Here is a 22,820-nt window from a genome sequence, read left to right as displayed (position 1 = left end):
CTTGCTTTGCAAGAGAGAGAGAAAAATGTAAAACTCAAAACCTTACAGAAAAATGAATGATGAAGGCTACTGTTTCAAGTAGTAGAAAAAGAAAAAATATACCTGAATAAACAAAAAAATGGAGTTTTATTTTCTCCCTCAGATTTTATCATTAATGGTACAAATGCAGTTTTAACACTTGATAAAGTGCTTATGTGTCAGAATAGTAGTCACTGTATACAAACACCAAAGGTAGTTTTCAAACTTATCTCTAAATAATGAAAGCTATTGAATTATCTAAGACATTTACCCTTTCCCAAATTTAATTTAAAAGCTAAGTCATTTTAGAAACCACAATTACCAAAATGTGAAAACTTCCACTTGATAAATTTGTATAATTTGAATGTGGAAAACCAATTGTTTTAAATCTAATAACACATTTCCTCTCAGGCTGAAGCATTTCAGCAGCCCAGTGTGTGAATTATAAACTTCTAAAAGCAGGGTCTTTGGTAATTATGGCATTATAGGATTTTTCTTCTATAGCATTTTTTGAGTGCTTTTTCCAATATAGTTCTAAATACCCCAAGGGACCACAATTCCAGCAGTTAACTAGACTTTTTACTGGTCCCACAACTCAGACTATCAGGAATATTTTCCTGAATTTCATTTGAAATTTTCACTTGGAAATTTCATTTGCTGGATCCTTGTTTATGTTCTTTATACTATCATGAACTAATCACTCCATGTTAGTCATGATTACTTTCACACTATGAAATTCATAGACTTCTTTCAAATCCTACTTATTTTATTTACTCTTGTGGTACAATGGAAAGAACCTGGGACTTGCTCTGCCATGAGCTCCAGTCAGAGAGGCTAAATGCTAAACTTCTTTGTTATTCTGTTGTATAACTGTATAAGTAAAGGAATAAAGTTGTGCTACACACATAGAATTTTTGTAAAAGAAGTGCTTCGCAAACAAAAAATAGAGAAGGATGAATTTTATTATGATGAAATTATGACTATTATTTTCCTCTCTCTCCATCTAACATGCCCTCACTTTCTTCTAACATAAGCACCAAGGACAGATACTTGGAGTACTACACCATTTCCTTCCAATGACTATTCTCTGGATTCAGCCATTTACCCAAGTTCATATCTGCTCTTGAATGCTTGCTTCCTGGCTATGTGATTTGGAGAGAAAGACATTTAACCTTCAGTTTCTTTATCTGTACTATAACAGAGTTGGAATTTTTGAGTTCAAAAGTTCCTTCTAACTCCAAATCTCTGATTTTATATATGACCTCTGCTATCCGAATTTTTAAAAAATATTTCAGATATATTTTGCATTTAGTTATTTGTGTACAAGTAATTTCTCTTGGGAAGATATTAGTTCTCCTTGAGGTCTGAGACTGATTTTCTTTCTTTCTTTTTATTCCCATAGCTTGGTATAACCTGAAGAAATACTTGTTGAATAAATTATATAAATACCTATGGAGTACCCATAATGTACTAGACATTGTTTGAGGTGCTACAGGGGGATTCAAAGATGAATAAAAGATGTTTCCTTTAAATTCTTTACAGTAGAAGAGCCATTTACTTCATTTACCTCTTAGTTACTGAAGAGGAAGTAGATGAGGGATTTTGGTCAGGTTTATGAAGGACTTGGACCAATGCTACACAAAAGTTAGTATTTCTTTGGTCGGCATAATTATCCTTTATGAACACTGTCAAAATATAATAATCAGTTCACAAAATTATAACACTAGAAAAACATGACACACCATTTAGTTCAATCCTCTTATTTTGCAGTAAACTGAGGTCCAGGGAAATTAAAAAGGTTCAAACAATCAATTAGAAAGAGAACTAGGACTAGAAATTTGGGTTTTCAGACTGACATTTACTTTAGCATTCTGTTTATCACACCAGCCTCCCCCCAACATAAAACAAGTTTAATGAGTCCAATATTTATTAAGTTTGTGTTATTATGTGCAAGGCACTAGGGTTAAGTTTAAGGAATTCAAAAATTGGAAAAAAAACCCAGAAGTCCTGTTGTTAGGAATATATATTCTACTTCCAGGAACTTATTGTCCAATAATCATAGAACTGTGATACTCTTACATTCTTAAATCTGTGGGAAGTTATAGAATAGTTAATGGATTACAGTAATAATAATAGTGAAGATGAAGATGATGATAATATTTGTACAGTTCTTTAAAATAAGCAGAGTTTAACATATGGTTTATCTCTTTGATCATCATTTCAAACCTATGAACCAGGTGCATGGTATTATTTCCATTTTACAGGTGAGAAAACTGAGAAGACAAATGATCATATATGAACTTTGTGTTGTCATATACAATAAGCATCTAAGGTAGTATTAAACCACTTTCTTCCAATACCCTATACACTATAATATCTTAAAAAGGCAATAGGAGATCAAAGAAACCATGTTAAGGAAAAGAAGAGATCGGGGGAGATAAAATAATGTGTGACGTTTGACTGCTACAATATTTCTATTTTTCTGCTGCCTGGGTAGTGAGATAATAATGACATTTTAGATCTTTTTAACTTTTTAAAGTCCTGAAGTGAAAGAATAGTAACTGGTAAATGCTGGAATGGTGAATGTCTGGGTAAAATATAGTATATTGGTACTGGCATAGTGGATAGAGTACTGGGTCTGAAGTCAGGAAGACTCATCTTCCTAAATTCAAATCTGGTCTCAGATATTTCCTAATTATGTGACTCTGGGAAAGTCATTTAAACCTCTTTGCCTCAGTTTCTTCATCTGTAAAATGATCTAGAGAAGGAATTGGAAAACATTCAGACATCTTTTCCAAGAAAACCCCAAATGATTTTTTTAAAAAAGGTATTGGACATGATTGAAATTATTAAACAAAAAAACCCTGTCATTGGTAGGCAGTTAATATATCATTTGTATTTTCCCCTTAACTCATAACTCTCCTAGAGAACCAAAGTACCTTTTGACTGGTTTATCTGATTCAGGTTAATTTGAGACAACCAGGAACTCTCAAATTAGCTTGGGTACTAGGAAGGTTGTAGTGTGCATGAGTGAACAGAGTAAGGAGAATGGAGGTCAAAGACATCATTTCAAGGAAACAAAATATACACTTTAGTACTATTTTCCAGGATTTAGACCATCATGCAGCCCATATTCCAATGCTCAAAGCATCCAAAATCAAACAGTAAGAATGAATAATATAGGGAAATGGGATAAAGAAATCTGAGATCCTAAGAGATTTTACCTAATTGAAGCATTCATCTTAATCGATTCATAGTGTCTATTCTACCGAGAATAAAAGCTTTTCATCATTCATTAGTCAGTGTGTCACTCAAGAATGACAAATATTCTCTAATATTTTGAACAATGGGAAGACAGTGTAGTTAAACTGCTGATTCAGCCCCTGACCAATCCACTCAGATATCCAAAATGAGATATCAAAAGTAGGCATTAGTAAATTTAAACTATTAATATACAGACAGAATTCCATTTAATAACCTATATTTGATAAACTTCCCCAACAGTATTCATTTAGAACAGGGTGTTCTTTTTTTTACTTTGGGACACCTGAATTTGAAATTTGTTAAATTTTGATAACTATTTCAATATAAGTTTCTTTGTATTAGATATTATTTTTTGCATTTGAAAATGAAGGAGCCCAAAACATAAAAAAGGTTAAGAGCCCTACCCTAATCCATACTTAACTTGAAATCCCCAGTATAGACAATTATACCACTTGAATAGGCAATTCTAGTAGTTAGGAAGTTTTTCCAAGGTCAAATATATATACATATATTACTTTTGTCAATTTTCATTTACTTTTATTTTGTTTCTAGTTTGTACTTAAGAACAAAGTGACTACCTTTAGCCTCTCTTTTATGACAGGCTTCCAAATAGCTGAAGACAGGCCTTCCCTAGGATAAATACCTCCAATTCCTTTAATCACATCTTATATTATCTGGTCTCCATTTCCATCAACATCCTGGTGACTCTCCACATCAATTTCCCTTTTAAAATTTGACTCCCAGAAATGGAAACAATATTATGTTTAGTCTTGCCAGGAACTATTTTTTTTTAAAAATACTGAGCATCTCAGTGCAGCTAGGAAGAGAATGAACCTTTATAGCTTTCATGTGACATCTATGAAAAATTTCAAGATTGTGGCTCTTTAAAATCTCCAGATCTTTTACTTAGTGATTGCCTACAACTCCTATACTTGTGAAGCTGTTTTTTAAAAATCCTATTAGGTTTCATATTGGTCCAGACTTGGTCCAGTCTCTGAGCCTAGAGATAATGTTGGATGCTAATTCAGTTATCCAATATGTTAGCTAACTGCTCACCTTACACCTAAATTAAGAATGCTACCTATATACCATCATTTAAGTTCTTAATTTAAAAAAATAGACCTTCCATGCTGACATTAGTGACTATTTTTTATTAGTCCTCCAACCACTAACCAACTATATTATCATCTAATTTTCTTTTTTCCATCTTGACTACAAAGCACTAGGAGGCTTTTTGGTAATAGTTTAGCTAGACATTAGATATGATAGAACTATTAGATTTCTCTTATCTACCAGTTTAGTTATTCTGTTTTTTTTAATGAAGGTAGTCTTCTATGACCTGTTATTGATTGATAAAGTCATTCTTGTCCTTGACGATCACTGCTTCCATTCCTACATGCTCATAAAACATCCCTTTAGAAATGAATTTGACAATTTTGCCAAGATTAGAAGTTCACTGACCTATAATGTACACTATAGAACTCACCAAGCTACTTTGATTTTTTTTTTAATAATTGGAGGAAGGTAAAGGAAGTAAAGGGAATAATTTTTATAACATCTATTATGACCCAGGCCTTGTGCTAAAGTTCTTTGATTCTCCAACAAACTTGGGAGATAAGTGCTATTGTTACCCCCTTTTAATAGTTGAGGAAACTGAAACAAACAGCTACCTAGATGGAGACAAAAATCTTCCGACACTTCTCCCACTTTCTATTACTTTTTAAAACTCACGGTCTGTTAACAATAACATATTCTAGTTATTTCAGTACCCTGAATACAGTTCATCTCAGCCTGGTGATCTGCACTCACTAAGGGCAGATAGATGCTTACTGTCACTTCCTAACTCATTTTAACTTCCTCTTTCTTAGCTTTGTTCTTGTTGGATCACACATCCTTCTTATGAGAGAAACTAGACACAAAATTAGAATTAAATCATGTTTTCCTTCTTTCCATCATCTCTTATCACAGTACCATACTCCTAGCAGCAGATTCTGTAATGCCTTTAATTTTCTTCATATTCCATACATCATTTTGTAAAATTCTTTTGCTATCCTTACAATCCTGGTACAATGCTGGTACACTCACCCAGCTTGGATTCCTTGGGTCTCCATTTATTCAATAAAACTATTCATTTATTCAATAAAACAATTAAACTAGATGATCTCTAAAGTACTGTCCAATTTTAACACTCTACAAGTATAGGGGTCAAGTGCAAATAGTACAAATGTTTTTCCAAATCATTCTCTGAGAAACCTGTCTTGAGACAATTTTGTGATTCAGTTTTTTGTTTTGTTTTTGACTTGAGGACAAGTTTTCATCTTTTTCTATGTGAAGTTACTTCTATATTTAAAAACTTAGCTCTTAAGTAGTATCCTCAGAATGTCTACGTAAATATTCTTTCCTCCAATTTAATTCAACTAGCTCAAACTGTAAGTGATTATACCAGATAAAAACATGAAAATTTCCTTTCCAACACTGCCATACTTTCAAAGCAAGGATGGATTTTTAAAAAAATCTTCCTACTATTATGTGTAAGATATTTTTACTCAAAAAGTATTAAGAATTTTAATGAGGCCCCAAAGCTGTGAATTAATTAAGAGCTTTTCCCTGAGGACAAATGTTTCAAAGTTTTTGGTGTTGATGTGCTTCCTTTATTTATTTGTTAAAAGATGAGTTGCATAATCCTAGTACTTCCTATGTAGTCATTTTAGGAAAGACCTAAATGCATGAGATATGCTAGGCTAATAATTCCTGCTAGCAAGAGGCAAAGAAAACTCTTATTTAAAACAATTGACTAAAGATATTAATCTTCCTATTACTTTTGAAAAAAATCCAAAATCCAAATCGATCAATAAATCAATGGAAAAGATGACCTAATGTGTTAGACTTAAAAGTAAGAATGATCTGAATTTAAATGTTGCTTAAAACCTAGCTCTGTGACCTTGGGGCTTACCTATAAAATGAGAATAGTTCACATCTAATTCACAGAGTAGATATGAGAATCATATAAAATATTATATGGAAAATGTAGTGCTATATTTTAGCATTTAAAAGTGCTCTATATTACTATTATTGAGTGTCTAATATTTGTCAGAGGTGCTCTGCTAAATGAAAGAACTATAAAGACGTAAATGAACCAGTCCTTGTGTTTTCAAGGGGTTTACATTCTTCTAGTGAAATACAACATGTTCACAAATATCTATAGTACATAGAGAAAAATGCTCATGAAGTGTTAGGGTGATGCCACTAACAGGGAAAACAAGTAAGGCATTTTAAACTCTGTCCTGAAGGGAAATGAGGTAAAGGTGAAAAAGGAAAGTAGAGAGTGCATTCCAGAGGGATAGCCTAAACAATGGCATGGAGGTAAGAGAATATCATTTAGGAAGATCAAGCAGATCAGATTAACTGGTGCAATAAGAGTAGTAAAAGGCTGTGTAATATATAATTAGCCTCAAAAGATAGGATGGGTTAGACTGGGAAGACTTTGAATACCAAACAGGATTTTATCATTTATTCTAAGGGCAACCACTAATAAATCTTAAGAGGAATGTCATGGTCAGACCTGTGGTATATAGTTACTGATTTGACTGTGTGGCGGATGAATGGAAGAAGGAAGAAACAGAAAAAGGAGGTCATTTTGGAGGTGATTACAACAGTCTAGGTAAGAGCTTGTGGTAAGGCCTTAGAAGATGAGGAGGAGTGGTTATTTGGTATGAGTAGAGAGAATCATATAAATTAGAGCAAGGTGTAGGATGTTTAATCTGAAGGTTTGATAACCAAATGAATACACAGGGAGGGGAAGATAGAGAATAAAGGGTCAAGTAGAATAATGTGATTGCAAACCTTAGTGATTAGAATAGGGTTGTGTCTTTCACTAAGAAAAAAGAAAGTTAGGATATGTGAGTTTTGATTGAGAGATAATTTGCTCTGCTTTAAACATATTGCCTTTGACATTTAGGTGGAGATTTCAAAAAATGTGAGATTGGTACTCAGATTAGAGGTTAACGGGAAACCATTTGTTTTATTGACAGTAGCTATATCCATTGGAGCTGCTTAGATTACCAAAAGGGAAAGTGAAAATGAAGGCAATGAGTGTAAACAGATTTTTTGTTGGTAGAAAAAATAAACTGTGAAAGGGTGAGGAGATATAGGAGCTATAGGATGATTATTTGAGGAGATGGGTCATTCCCTCTAGAACAGGAAAAAATTTTAAGGATAGGGGAGAGCTATGAGTATTTGTAGGTAGCAAAAAATAAAAAGAAAATTATGGAAGAACTGATAGTGAAAGGGAAGTCTCCCAGAGGAAACAAGATGGATAGAATCAAGGGCACAAGTAAAGAATCTAGCATTGTCAATGGAGTAAGACTATATCAGAGACCAAAGAAAAAAGAGAATATGTCAAGATAATTTAATCATGAAATAAGGACTTGAGTAAAGGCCTGAAGGACTTCAAGGGCTTTAATTTTTTCATTAAAATATGAGGTAGAGACAGCAGAGTGGTGCAGTAGATAGAGCACTAACTCTGGAATTTGAAGGATCTGAGTTCATTTCCAGCCATAATTGTGTGATTGGTGGGCAAGTCACTTAATCCTAATAGATGCAAAAAAAATTACATAAAATATAAGGCAGTCTTTTGAGAAGGATATGATAGTGAGTGGGGAAAAGGGAAGAGAGGAGAAGAAAGGAGAGGAAGAGGATAATAGAGGTGAGAAGAGAGGGAACTGGAGGAGAGGAAAAACTGGGAAAAAACTATTATGGGGAATTCAATAGAATCCACTACCAGATTATGAATATGAATATGCAGCAGCTGAAGCCCAAATGAGGCAGAATTTTTTTTTAATGGTGAATCAGTCAATATGGTTATGTGACCATTTTTTACTTCTTGATTCCACTGAAGCAAGGATTGAAGGAAGAGGGTTGGGGTAATCAATCCATGGTTGGAAAAGAGATGAATAGCAAGCAGAAGAGATAAACCACTTAACCACTAAACCTGTTTCCTCATCTATAAAACATGAAGGTTGGACTATATGACCTTTAAAATCCTTTCCTACTCTAAGTCTATGAACTTACAATCCTATTATTCATGAGTGGTATGAATTGAGTAGTGTTAAAGGGCAGACATTTGGAAGAGAAGAAAGTGAAGCCAGAGGATGAATAATGGTCTGAAAAAGTAGATACAAATAGAGTGACTGGATCTGATACTTACTAGCTATATAATTACAATCTTCCTCTCAGCTCTTTGGGCCTCAGTTTACATATATATATATATATATATTATGTATATATATATATATATATATATGTATATATAAAAATGGGGATAATATTTGTACTTTCTAGCTTATAGGATTATTTTTTGAAAAAGCATTCTGGAAACTCCAAAATACTACATAAACAGAATTACAAATGAAGAGACCAAAATGAACTTTGTCTTAGTTTAATAGGGGGTAGGAGGAGAGCATACTATCTTCTTGGAATGCCTGAGTGTACAAGTTCCTTGAATTGCCTCCTCCAATAGCAAATATTTCTGTCCTTGTTGTGTCAATTCATATCACTTCCCCCGCCTTCTGCAGTAAATTTGTCTCCACATGTTTTTGACTTGTTACATCTATGTATTTAAATATGTTATTATTATCATTCTTCTCCAACAAATTACCTACTCTATACACAACTGCCCTATAAAACAAAATTATTTTACAGTGGCACCCTTAATTCTTTCTAACCAAATTACAAGTAAAATTGCAAATCTCCCCTTCTCATAATACATATACCTTTGAATATAGGATCAACTATTTTTATATATTATAGCTGGGTTCTTCAGCTGTAAAATGGAGGAAATCTTTGACCTATTTTACAGGGTTATTGTGAAGATCAAACAAAATAGCATATGCAAAACACTTAGCAAACCTTAGAGATCCTTATAAATGTGAGTTATTATTATTATTACTCGCTGACTGTTTACAGCACTCTCTAAATCTACAAAAAAATCTGTTGGTTTTATGGTACCAGCTAATGAATTGAGATGAGAATAGCATTAGTTGCCAGGAGGCTTGTATGTGTAAGATTTCAGCATGCACACCTCAGTTTACTTAGGAGAGAAAACTGTTGTTTTTACATAAAGTTAAGCTACTAATCTAAAAAAAAATCATTCATTCTTTTCTATTAATTGAAGCAGATTCCCAAAGACCTCTACTTGCTAGTATGAACCCAATCTACTTCATATTATTATCTACAATTATAAATAATAAAATGCACTTTAATAAAAACCAAATTTGAAAAATACATATATTTTTTCCATCAAATATTTAACACAGTAACTAGTATGCAACTAACACTTAATATCGGTTGAATCTATTTGAAAAGAAGTCTTTTACTTTGCTCCACAACCCATTGCAGAGATTTTTTTCTTCATATTCTCCATGGAGTCCACAAAAGCTTAAGTCCTTTTCCCTTTCAATGTGAATAGAAATATACTCATCATGCTCTTAATACTACAGTGTTTAGGGATCTTACCAACTTTCTCTCCTCTGGTGTAAATAATCTTGGTTCCTTTAGTTTTAGCTCATATTTCCAAGGATTTTTGATCCTTTATGACCTCTGTCCAAGAGACACAAATTGGATTCCTATCATTTCAGTTCCCAGATGTGACTCAAACTCTTTTGGTATTGATAAAAATTAGGATAGAAGGACCTAGGACCTGTGAAATATTCAAAACTATGTCTCCTCACAAAAAAATATTTGGAAAATGTCAAGAGATTTTTAAAAATGCTGCATAGCTTAAACTTTTAAAGGTGCCTACTTGGTTGACTATTAAAGTACTTTAGCACAAAAAAGTTACACTTCACACAAAATCTCCTTGAGTTCTGCATCCTCAACCTTTTCTTCTACCTGTATATTTTTTATTTGTCCCTTCCCAAAGTAAAGCCCAGTTCTAATTACACTAACCAAAAAAGGACGCCTTTTGGGTTTTTCTTGAGCCACTATGCATCTAACATTTCTATTTCCCAATGTGGTTCTAAGGCATATCCATACAGGGTCATAAAAATACTAGCCAAGAATCTTATTCAGGAGGGGGGGAAATCATTTTGGAGTTTTTAGACACAATACATATAAGCTTAAGTCCAGACATATGTTTCATTTAAATAAAATCTCACCCTGAATTTCTAATAGCAGGGCGATATTTTTTTCATAAATAAATGTCATAAATTTGCCTTTGACTAGACAAGTTTATGTTGCTGTTTCCTCTACTAAAACAATTTCACCAATTTGAAGTAAAATATTGAGTAAGCTCAAGCATCTGGTTTGCTTAAATGTGCAAATCATGTCTAAATGGTGCCTTGTACATATAGGTGCTCACTGGGTACTGGAGATGAATAAATCACAAACTATCATAAATTAGCTTATCAAACTATTGCTCTGCAGCCTCAGATGAATTCCCTGCTTTAGACAGATAATCTTAAACAGATAATTTTTCACTTTGACCAAGGCTCTAATTACAGAGAGATAAAGATCTTGACAGCATGTATATTACTACAGAACCAGCCATCAGTGGTGTCCAATAAAGATAAGTTCACAAAATCCTAGCCAAGCATTGGTTTTCCTGAAGAAGAAAAAAAAGTGATCTATACAACATAAAACAGCCTTGAAAGTTCAACCTGACAAAATAAATATGGTACTAGTAGGAACGACTTGGAAAGCAATCACAAAAAGTCTCATTTAAATTCCTGGAAAGCACAGCTTCTCTAAACATCTATTCAGCAAGTCCTACTGAAAACACAATTTTAGCTTCGCTAAGTCCTGCTGCACTCCTCAAACCAAGCCAAATACACCATATTCTAAAGAACATCCAACACTCTAGAGAGTTTAAGAGGCATCGAAATACCAACGTTGGAAAAGGTGGGAAATCTCTCTATAAAAAGTAGCGTTATTTGTGCCACTGTAGGAGAATTAACGCCCGGGCAGTTTTGACTCTGAGGTGTTTCTAACTGGCAAATTCATTGCCTGGAAGAACTGGAAAATAATCAGAATCCATTGAAAGCCCAAACTGATGTCATGGTACCGCTATACCAAGTCGAGGAAAGGGTCAGGAAGAGCGACCGCTTCTCTGAAAAATCAAAGATGAAAATAAAGAGAAAGGAAAAGCTTCCTATCACATAGTTTTAAAGATGCAACACAGGGTTTCACAAGCCGGAGCTAGCAGATCGTTAGCTCTACACACACACACACACACACACACACACACACACACACACAGACACACTATAAGAATTCGGAACATACAAGGCTTCCTCTCTGCGGCTCAACGTTGTGTCCTCCCCGCACACCGGCACTCTTGTACCAAGAAACACGGCATCGCCCGCCTCCGTGCCGGCCACTTTCCCCTCTTCAGCAGCCCTGTCTCCAACGCCTCTTCTAAATACTCCGGATACCTCTGCGCCCCGGCTGAGCGAGGCTGGAGTCGGAAGTGTGCCACATCTTATTCCCAAGCAGTTTCACGGGCGCGCGCACACGAGGACACACACACACACACACACACACACAATCACACACGCAGAAGAGTCACGCTGTACAGGAGGAGAACGTCTAGATAGGTATGCTACCAATGCAATGTCAGGAGCTGGATGCCAACTGGCGAGCACACACAGTCTCACACTCACACACTCACTCTCACACTCATTCACACTCTCACACACACTCATTCACACTCACATTCACACAAACACACACACACAAACACACAAAGACACAGGACTTCCCCAGGTGATAAAGCAGCCCTTCCTTCTGGCCGCGGCGCCTCCTGCTCTCACGCCGGGATCCCGATGCTCACCTGGAGAGGAGGGCCGGGTGCCGGGGCATCAGGCTGAGCTTCAGGACGGCCCAGGAGCGGGGCTGCAGCGGCAGCGGCAGCGGGGCTCCCTCGGGCCGTTAAGGGTCGGGGGCGCCGCGGGGGCCGCCTTTGACGCCGGAGGAGCGCGTCCTTATGGGCGCAGGCGAGCTCGGCGGCGGCGGCGGCGGGGGCAGGCATGCTGAGGCGGCCGGGCTGCCGCCTGCCCGGGAGCCGCGGCCGCTCCTGCCCCTCCGCGCTCCTGCCTCCCCAGCTCCGCCGCTGCGAGGTGCCGGGCCGCGGGCGCTCGCCCCAGCTCTGGCTGGGAGGGAGGGGAGGGAGGGAGGGGAGGCAGGCGGGGAGGGGGGCTGCGCTCAGCTCCGCGCCTCCCGCGCTCCTGGCCTCATTGTTCTGGGAAGCTCAGCAGCGAGGCGGCCAGCCGCAGCGCCCGGGCCGGCGGGGCCGCGAGAGGGGCTAGCGGACGGCCTGAGCCCCGGGCAGACGGAGGCGAGCCCCGGCGTGGCGGCTCAGCCTCGGGATGGCGTGGCGGCTGGTCCTCGCCGCAGGCTGCCAGCTCCGCTCCGGGCCGCGCCTGCCCCTCCCCAGGGCCAGGCGCCCTCCCGGCTCTCGCCGCTCTCCACCTCCCTTCCCCGCCCCCCCCCCCCCACCTCGGGCCTCCCCAATCTGGACCTTTCCGCCGGGGGCACCTCACAGCCCTCGGGCTTCTGGAAGGCTAAATAGGGCCAGCGGACTGGGGCAGAGCTCCCAGCTCCGGCGCGCTCCTCCTCCTCCTCCCCTGGCGCCCCGCTGCCGAAAGCGCACAGCCTGGACTTGGCTTTTGTTGCAAGCTCTCCGCATTCTAAGGGATGCTTCTGACGTGTGTGTGTGTGTGTGTGTGTGTGTGTGTGTGTGTGACAGAGCATATCCATATTAGCACACACAGGGAACTAGAAATGTGTTTACATACAGGAGATGGACATGTGCGGCTACCTGGGTGCCATGGCGTGTGTTGAGTGCACGCACACGTGCTTCTCCGCACCCGAAAGAATGCGAAGGGAAGGGCGAGTGCGTGGAAGGGCAGGGATGAAGTGGGGGCTGGAGAGGGAGAGAGCCGAGCGCGAGTACTAGTAGCCGCACTTCATTCCTTTGTTCCCCTTTCCTCTGGCTCCGAGACTACCTCCTGCTTCGCTCGCTTTTTGTCTTTTCTTTTGAACCTCTCAAAGAGGCAGCCGCGCTCGCTCCCCCCCCCCCCCCCAAGAGGAGTGGGGACAGTTAGGAGATATCTTTGTGAACAGATAACCACCACCCCTCAAATGCACCAACTCGCAAAGTGCAGACAGAGAAGAAACGAAACACACACACACACACACACACACACACACACACACCCCAAAACTGTCAAGTTGCTAATACCCTTATTGATGGAGCCCAAAGCTCCAGCAACCTTCCTCCTCTTCTGTTTCCATATCTCGTAGTCTACCCAGGAAGTAGAGCGAGAAAGTGCTCCAGAGAGATGAGTCTACATTATCCGAGAAAGACACCAAAAGTTTTGGGGCCACACCCAGCTTCTCTCTTTGCAAGCTGGTGGCCTGATTTTGCTTTAAGCCTTTGGTACACAGTAAACCTGACATCCGAACCTAGATAAGAATTGGGCTGAGTAGGAGTCTGCTAATGCAGAGAATGTCCATTTGTCTCATCCCCCCCCCCCAAAAAAAAAATCTTTTCGAGTGAATGGCACTTTTAACAGCTGATACTCCCAGACAGAAAGTGCTGCCTTGCCTTTTGTATGACCCCCCTTCTCTCTATTTTCTCCACACTTATTTTACCGCTCACGGAATTCCTTCTAGTGCTCTCGGTTGCTAGAGGGTAAACTGATTTCCCGACTTGACCCCACAGCCCAGGGAGAATTCTCTTCGTCAAAGATATGCTTCTCCCGAGCAACTTTAATTTGGGAGCAAAGGATGCCAGAACAGTGAGGTAAAGTGTTCGGCGGTGTGCAGAGCGGCCGCAAGGTGGAGGAATTTTTGGTCTGATGATTTTCCTAGACATTGTTTTACCTTTATATTAAGTTGATGGGGAAAACTAGAAGCATAAGAAGTTTTTTAAGGTAAAAGCCAAGTACAGAAGGACCCTGAGGAGATCATGGACACAGTGTATTATAAAACACTCAAAATTTAGCATCTGCTTCCATTTGGAATATTTGTTGTATCTTTAGAGGAAGGAAGTTAACTTTAAGTCCCTAAATCAGAAATCTTAGGCAAAAAAAGGACCAGTACAGAAAAAAGTGAAATCCCACTTTGAAGATAACTTGAGCAGACAATTGTTAATTCAATGTTTTCTAACTATAACAATATCAATTTTAATGTATAGGAAGGTCATAATAGTAATAAAAGATGTAATAATGATTTAAGAGGAGAGGGAAAACCTCAAACTATTTAAGAGTACTCTGCTAATAGCAAAGTAATGTTTACTTCAGCCTCAGAAAGTAAAGTACTATACTGTTGTACAGAGTTTTACATCAGAGGTCTGATTATTACTCAAACGTGCTATTTAAGGCTCACAGATTTGACTTCCCTGGAGTCCAAAAGTATGTAAATTGAATATAAAGAAAGGAATATAGAGAAAAAAAATTGTTATTTAGGGCAATTATATGACTGACAATTTGAGATTTCAATAAAGATTATTTTGCTTGGGATGGGATCAATACCTTAATTTATTTAATAACAAAATAATGTAAGAGAAGTTAATATCTGCCACTGTGTCTTTGCCTACATCATTCTTTATGCTTGAAAAAAAAGCTCAAATTTATGTAGCTTTAAGACTTGCAAAGCACTTAACATAGATGAATTTTTGGATCTCAGAGCAACCTTATTGATCATTGATTTTTACAGATTTGCAAACTGAGGATCAGAGAGATAAAGTGGCATACCTAGAGACAGGTAACTAATACCAACACTCTTTTTTCTGTTTCTCTTTGTGTGTCTCACTGTTTCTTCTTTTGATGATCAGTTGTAGTTAACTCTTCATGATCCTGATTGAGGTGTTTTTGTTAAAGATACTGGAATGGTTTGTCATTTCTGCCTCTAATTCATCTTGCAGATAAGGAAACTGAGGCAAACAGTTGCATAGCTAGCAAGTGTCTCAAGGCCAAGAGTTCTATTCACTATACCAAGACCTGGATAGATGTTATTAACAAAGGGATGTCAACATTTGGCAATCCACTGGCTATGAAGAGGTGAGAGGAGTGAGAATGAAATGTAGCATGTGGTTCCAAATTTACAGGTGTGGTTGTCTGAATGAATCTTATTGTCTGCAAGGAATACAAGTAGCCTTGATGTTATTTGTTCTCAAATAGAACCAAAATGACATCATTGTATTGGATAAAATTTGTCTGACTAAGAAAGACCAATGTGAGCTTGGAAGGGTCAGCCATAGATCTGGCACAAATAGTTCATATAAACATTTGAAGTGGAAATGTCACTAAATTTGAACATCTCATGTTTCTTTTGAGTTACTCAATTCTGCTTTGTTCATAGATAATACCTAATTTGATGTGGATACACCATTCTGAGTGGTTTGGGGCCAGTGTCTCCCATGTTTCAAAAATGGTTCTAAAGTTCTTCAAAGAGATTTTGAGAGTATCCTTGTATCACTTCTGACATTCTTGTGAGTTCTTGCCTTGTGTGCATTTTTTTGTAAAATAGTCTTTTGGGTGTATATTCCTCTGGCAACTCAACCAGCTCAATAGAGTTGCACTATCCGTAGTAGAATTTGGATGCTTGGCAGTGCAGCTGCAATGTACCTCAGTGTCCAGTGCCTTATCTTGTCTGGTGAGCTTCAGAATCTTCCTAAGACAAGTCAAATGAAAGCAGTAAATTTCCTGGTATGGTGCTTGTATAACATCCAGGTTTCATAGAAATGCAACAATGAGGTCAGTACAATGCTTCTGTAGACTTTTAGTCTGGTAGCTAGTCTGATAACTTTTATCTTCCACATTTACCTTCACCATTGCTCTAGCTATGTGTGCTTGTCAACCTCATCATCTATGTAGACATCTCTGGAAAGGATACTAGCAAGGTATTTTTCCATTTGCTGTAACTGATGGTGTGGTACTGGCTAGTAGGGAGCCTCTGTTTACTTAGTGCTGTTAATTGTTAGGCCAAAATTAACACAAGAGTCAGAGAATTAATACATATTTCATTGTATCTGTATCTCAGAGGTCCTGCCACAACTCTCCCTCTAGTTTAGTTTTGGCTTGTAGCTGACCTTAATGTCATTTTCATACTTGTTGAATATGTCAGGAAAACAGCTGAAAATGGCCCTGCTGGCCAAATAAAGGAGACCCAGGGAAGTTCAGAATTTCCTAATAAGAAAATTGAGTACACCCTGTCAGAGTAAGACCAACCATAATAGCCCAAAGTCTCTTTTGCCACCTTGTGGCATTTAGCCTTCTATTTCCCCAGAAGTCTTTCCTGTGGAAAGGATGAGTAGAATCATCCCCCACTCTACTCTGACTCACATGAATCAACACAATATCCAGATTTTGCCACTTAAATTCCTTGCCAGGCCTTGCCAGCTCCATATTTAACTCTTTTTTTTTTTAGGTTTTTTGCAAGGCAATGGGGTTAAGTGGTTTGCCCAAGGCCACACACAGCTAGGTGTCTGAGGTAGGATTTGAACTCAGGTCCACCTGACTCTAGGGCCAGTGTTCTATCCACTGCACCACCTAGCCACCCTGCTAGCTCCATATTTAAATGCGGAAAAAAACTATTAAAAATCATCAGCTTTATCTTGTTTGGAAACTGTATTATATCCTCTAGGTCAGTGGTCTAGTGGGATACTCAGTTCCATCCAGGTTCTAAGGGATAAGAACTGTTTCCTATCATTCTCCTAGTCTTAATGAGTATTCCATAAAACTGACTTGCATTATTGTCTTGTGAGTCCTCTTTGTAGGAGACTGGTCTATATTAAGATTGTGCCCATGACAGAAATAGAGAATTATAAAGAAACAGCAATTGGAAAGGAAAGATAATATGTTCTTTTTGAACACTTAATAGGTTTGAGTTTGGAATTTCCCCCCTTGGGTAATTCTCAACTTACATTTTGTAGTTATTTGTATGATGTCTTATTTTCCCTTGATTTTTTTCTTTCTTTTGAAGTACTGGATTTAAGAATCTGGAGAGATCTTAGTTCAAATCTTTTCTCAGACACTAGTTTTGTGACACTACTTAAATTGCCAGCCTCCATATTCTTATCTGTAAAAAAGATTTTAATAAGAGTACAGACCTCACAAGTTTTTTTTTTTTTTGATTTGTTATGAGAATTAAATAAGATACCATGTGTATCCCTTGGCAAACTTTAAAGTTCTCTATAAATACCAGCTATAATCATTATCTCTAATAGGTGAAATAGTATCATATTATTTGTAAGCCCAGAAATGTAATCCATATATTCTTTCATGGTCTTCTTCCCTTCCCAGGCCCCATTCATCTTCATGATTAGTTTGATAGCATAATGTACTTCTGCTTTCTCTAAGGCTGGAAATGGTCATTTGAAAAAAACATAAGAGGAACAGTGGAAATTGTCCTCAGACCCCTCATACACACCCCCTAGCCCCACCCCACACACTTAACCATCCATATAACTTGATTTTCCTGTTTACCATCTTGCTCTAAACTCATTTGTAGTCAGAAATGATTGACTGCTATGCCTTTGATTTGAATGTAAGTTCAAGGTTGATTTATTAGCTACACACACACCTCCACTGGTGGTTATGACATCTGGCTTCAAATACTCTAGGGTATGATTTTCCAGATTCCTAGCACTAGAGGTTTATAATTAATATATACATTCAATAACAAAAAGATAATCTACATATACCAAAAAGAGGCAGTCCAGTCCTTCAGAGAAATTAGTTAATAAAATTACTTAGAGAAGTTATTTTTGCAAAGAGTTACCTTTGAATCTACCTAGGAGGTGTGTTTCTTTGAAGAATGCATTGCTTAAGGTGGATAGATTTGACTTCTAGTTCAGCTAGGGAACTTTATTTTGTTGAGATACATGAGTATTGTCTTCCCTAACTTTTGAGACAGTGACTTGGGTGAATACTAACACTGATAGCTACCATGTTTCTCTGTGCTTATTTAATTAGCACATTGAACACATGCTTTAGAAATTACAGTAAAGACATATATATATATATATATATATATATATTTTTAATTTCTTCCAGCAAACAATATGTTTATTACAGGATTCAAACTAGGCAGAAACATTTTAATTTGTTTTACTCATCTCTTCTTTTTTCCTTTCAAGTACTGGACTCAAGAATCTGAGAAGTCTCAGGGACCTTAGTTCAAATCCTGTCTCAGACATTACTTGTATAATCCTAGCTAAGTATCTTAACCTCTCATTCAGGCTCAATTTTCTCTTCTGTAAGATGAGAATAATAATAGCATCTACTCATAGAGTTGTTCTATCTCATCAATCATTTGAATAGTGTTCTCTACAAATAATTTGTTTTCCTGCTCTTTTTTTGTCTTTTTTGCAAGGCAATGGGATTAAGTGACTTGCCCAAGGTCACATAGCTAGGTAAATATTAAGTGTCTGAGGCCTATCTGAACTCAAGTCCTCCTGACTCCAGGGCTGGTGCTCTATCCACTGTACCACATAGCTGCCCCTTTGCTCTTTTAAACTTCTATTATGAAAAGACTATTAGAGTGATGTAGGACAAAGTCTCAGTGCTATGAAAAAGAGAAGAGATTAATTTGCTGGGCTTAAATAATTTTTTTCTAAATTAGTTTTCCTACACAATTCCATAGGGAGAAAGGGGGAAAAATCTAACCAGAAAATCTTAAGTTGTCATGATTATCTAACCTAGAAGATTTTTAACCCTCTCCTCCAAATATCAACCTGCTTTGGACTGCCATTGATGATTCAAAAGCTATATTTTTGGATGCCTTGGTTTTCAGAGAGTAACTTGAGAAATGGAGAAATTGAATTGGTTTGATATGAGGGCCTGCAGCTCTGATCCAACTCCCACTGAGCAGGCTCATCTTTCTAGAGAAGAGAAAAATTTCCAGAAGATGTGCCAATGGACAGAGAACAAGAACTATGTCTTAAGCAACAAACTAAGTAGGGAAGGAATAGATTAAGTGTTTTTATAGATCTTAAAAACCCACTTATTATTGTTTCTAATAATTCAAGAGAGTTTGATCTGCTTCTCCATACAGAAAAAAAGTAACTGAAAAAAATATCTATTGTCTAGCCTGTGGTAAGCAATGAGACCAATAAAACTGGTGCATGAATAAATCTACTATATGCTGTACCAGCACTGTAAATGGATAATGAGTTGAGTCTAGACCTGAATAGGAAGAGAATAGTGAGATGGATTTCTTTGAGAAATGTTTCAGTCTTTAAAAGGATCAAAACTTCGCCTAGAAATAAAAATATATATTTTAAAGAATAGTGTTCTTTGGTGATCTGTATATCTGGAATTTATTTAACATTACAACTTGTATGCAATATAAATGGAAATGGATAGGCACATGGTACATTATAATACAATAACAAAGGACTTTAGAGGATATGTAACAAAGATCAACCCTAATGTATTTCTAGAAGAAAACATATGGTGATTACATAGCAAGACAAATGACATGATAGACAACCCATGTACTTTATGACTACCCAAAAAATGTCAAGATATCTGGAAGTGCCTAGCATATTGGGTGAATCCCATAGAAAGAATTTATGGGAGGACATATGATTTTAAAAGCTATGATTAAATAGTCACAACCCAACAAATACTCCTTAATCCTGACCCTAATCTTGGAAGGATTCGCAGATGCATTAAACACATGCTTAAAACCCCCCACTTATAATTGTTTCTAATCATTCAAGAGAGTTTGATCTGCCTCTCAATATAGGGAAAAATCAAGTAAAATAATATTGCTATTTAATATAATTTGCTATTTAACAACAGATATGTAATTCATATCTTAAGTTTTCTTGATTAACTTCTTCCTAAGACATTTAAAGGTGGTTCTCTTAAAATGGAAGCAATATAATGAATTAAAATATACATCAACCACTGCTTCATTTTCCTTGATTAACCCAGCAATTTGTTAGACATCTTTCAAAAAGCATTAATCAGGGACTTCTGGAAGCCAAGTTACTAGATTTAGCATTTATTTACAAAAATGCCATAGCTCTTCATATATACCTCAAAGCAAACATAGAATAGAACCCCCAAACAAATCCTGAAATAGTAGAACCACCAAAGCAATGGTGTGAAATAATCTTTTAGATCAAGGAACTTGGAAGATCTGTAAGAGAGATCTGTCTCACTAAGGTAAGGGGGGAATGCAGTCCAGGACAGGAAACATCCCAGCAAACCAGAAGCAAGCGAACACTAGGAGATTCTGAACCCCAGCACAACAGAGCAGACAAATGCCAACATCATGGCCCTCCAGATGCTTCAGCATAGCCAAGGGAATGGACAGACTAGCTCCAAGAACTGCCTCTGCTTCAACATAGCCCTGGGTAAGCACACCTAGTCCTAAGAACACTCAGAAACATCCCACCTGGCCTCAGCACAGGCCTCAGGCACCCTGAGACACCAGCACTAGGATACTCAGAAACATCCTCAGACACCAGCACTAGGACCCTGGTTCACAAATGGGTAAGCTGTCAGATCTCTATGGCCTCCAGCAGCACTTTTCACTCCACACCACATCCCCTTGCTTCAGCATCAGACATGAGGGAATACCAGGACAGCACTAGGTTAACGATCCAAGGCTTGCAGCCCTTGGCAGAAGAAGGCTGAGACAATGCTTATTTCACCAAACTGAAAAAGGCCAAAAAAGATGAACAGTCAACAGCAGCAGCAGAAGCAATAACAAAAGAACCTGAAAAAATCAGAAAGTTTTTATGGTGAGAGGGAAGATCAAGACACAAATTGAGAAGGCAACCATGTCAAAATACCTTTAGAAAAGAGCCCAAAGAAAAATGTAAAAATGGTCTGAAGGTCAGAAAGAATTCACAGAAGAGCTCAAAAAGGAGTTTATAAATCATAGAAGAGAGATAGGAAAAAATTGGGAAAGGAACTGAGAGTAATGCAAAATAATGATGAAAAGAGTCAACAGCTTAAAGAAAATTGCTTAAAAAGTAGAATTGTTCAAATGGAAAAGGAAGTATAGAAGTTAACTGGGGAAAATAATAACTTCTTAAAAGTTAGAATAGGGCAAGTGGGAGCTAATGATTCTAAGAAATATCAAGAATCAACCAAAGTCAAAAGAATGACAAAATAGAAGAGAATGTAAAATATCTCATTGGAAAAACAACTGATCTGGAAATAAATCCAGGAGAAACAGTGTCAGAATCAGTGGACTACCTAAAAGTCATAATCGAAAGGAAAAGGTGATAAAATAAACCCACATAAATCATCTGTCTTTCTATATATATGAACAACAAAGCCAAGCGCAAGAAGTAGAAAGAGAAATTCCATTTAAAGTAACTGCAGACAATAAAAAAGATTTGGGATTCTACCTCCCAAGATAAATCCAGAAGCAGTATGAACACAATCACTAAATGCTTTTCACACAAATACAGGAGCCATTAGATTTGTCTTGGGAGGTAGAATCCCAAATATTTTTTATTGTCTGCAGTTACTTTAAATGGAATTTCTCTTTCTATCTCTTGCCCTTGGGTTTTGTTGTTCATATATATAGAAAGACTGAGAATGCCATCTGTTATCCTGAGAAAGAATTGTGGAGTTTGAACAAAGACCAAAGACTATTACCTTTAATTTAAAAAAGATGCTATCTTTTCACATAATTCTGTTATATCACATATTATATGTTTCTTCCTTAAGGATATGATTTCTTTTTCATCACATTCAATTTAGATCAATACATACTATGGGAATGATATAAAAATTAACAAACTGCCTTCTGTAAGGGGTGGGGGGAGGGAAGCAAGATTGAGGGGAAAATTGTAAAACTCAGAATAAATAAAACCTTTCTAACATTAAAAAAATAAAATATATAAAAAAATAAATACAGTGGGCAGCTAGGTGGTGCAGCGGATAGAGCACCAGCCCTGGAGTCAGGAGTGCCTGAGTTCAAATCTGGTCTCAGACACTTAATAATTACCTACCTATGTGGCCTTGGGCAAGCCATTTAACCCCATTGCCTTGCAAAAAAAAAACTCAAAAAAACCCCCAAACAAATACAGAGCTAAACAACTGGAAAATGCTCTTGGTCAATTGCTCATGGTTAGGTCAAGCTAATATAATAAAAATGACAATTCTACTCAAATTAAATTACTTATTCAGTGCCATACCAAACTGCCAAATAATTATTTATTGAGGTAGAAAAAATAGTGACATAGAGCAACACAAGGTCAAGAATATCAAGGGAGGAGGCAGCTAGGTGGTGCAGTGGATAGGGCATAGAACCTGGAGTCAGGAGGACAAGAGTTTAAATCCAGCCTCAGACTCTTAATAATCTTTGAATTAATAATAATAGTTACCTAGATGTGTGACCTTGGGCAAGTCATTTAACCCCATTGCTTTGCAAAAAAGCAAACAAAAAAAAAGAATACCAAGAGAATTGATGAAAAAAATATAAATGAAGGTGGTCTTGTTCTACTATGTCTAAAACTAAACTATAAAGCCACAGTCATCAAAACAGCTTAAATAATAAAGTAATGG

At 37.4% G+C, this 22,820-nt stretch overlaps 1 protein-coding gene across 2 annotated transcripts in view; it reads right to left on the bottom strand.

The window, feature by feature from the left end:
* Positions 1-12,174, bottom strand: part of ST6GAL2 (ST6 beta-galactoside alpha-2,6-sialyltransferase 2) — a 106,711-nt gene extending 94,537 nt beyond the window's left edge. Inside the window, exon 1 of one of the 2 annotated variants that reach the window (XM_074192169.1) lies at positions 12,110-12,174. In XM_074192169.1, coding sequence (XP_074048270.1) covers positions 12,110-12,138 — 29 coding nt within the window. In that variant the 5' untranslated portion in view covers positions 12,139-12,174. Of the gene's footprint in view, positions 1-11,562; positions 11,746-12,109 lie in introns of those variants that run through there. The other variant, XM_074192171.1, reaches the window with a different exon arrangement.
* Between the last annotated feature and the right edge of the window lie 10,646 nt (positions 12,175-22,820).

The sequence above is a fragment of the Macrotis lagotis genome, chromosome 6 (genome assembly GCF_037893015.1).
Source record: "Macrotis lagotis isolate mMagLag1 chromosome 6, bilby.v1.9.chrom.fasta, whole genome shotgun sequence".
Lineage (NCBI taxonomy): Eukaryota > Metazoa > Chordata > Mammalia > Peramelemorphia > Peramelidae > Macrotis > Macrotis lagotis.
This window is presented reverse-complemented; position numbering and strand designations above follow the sequence as displayed.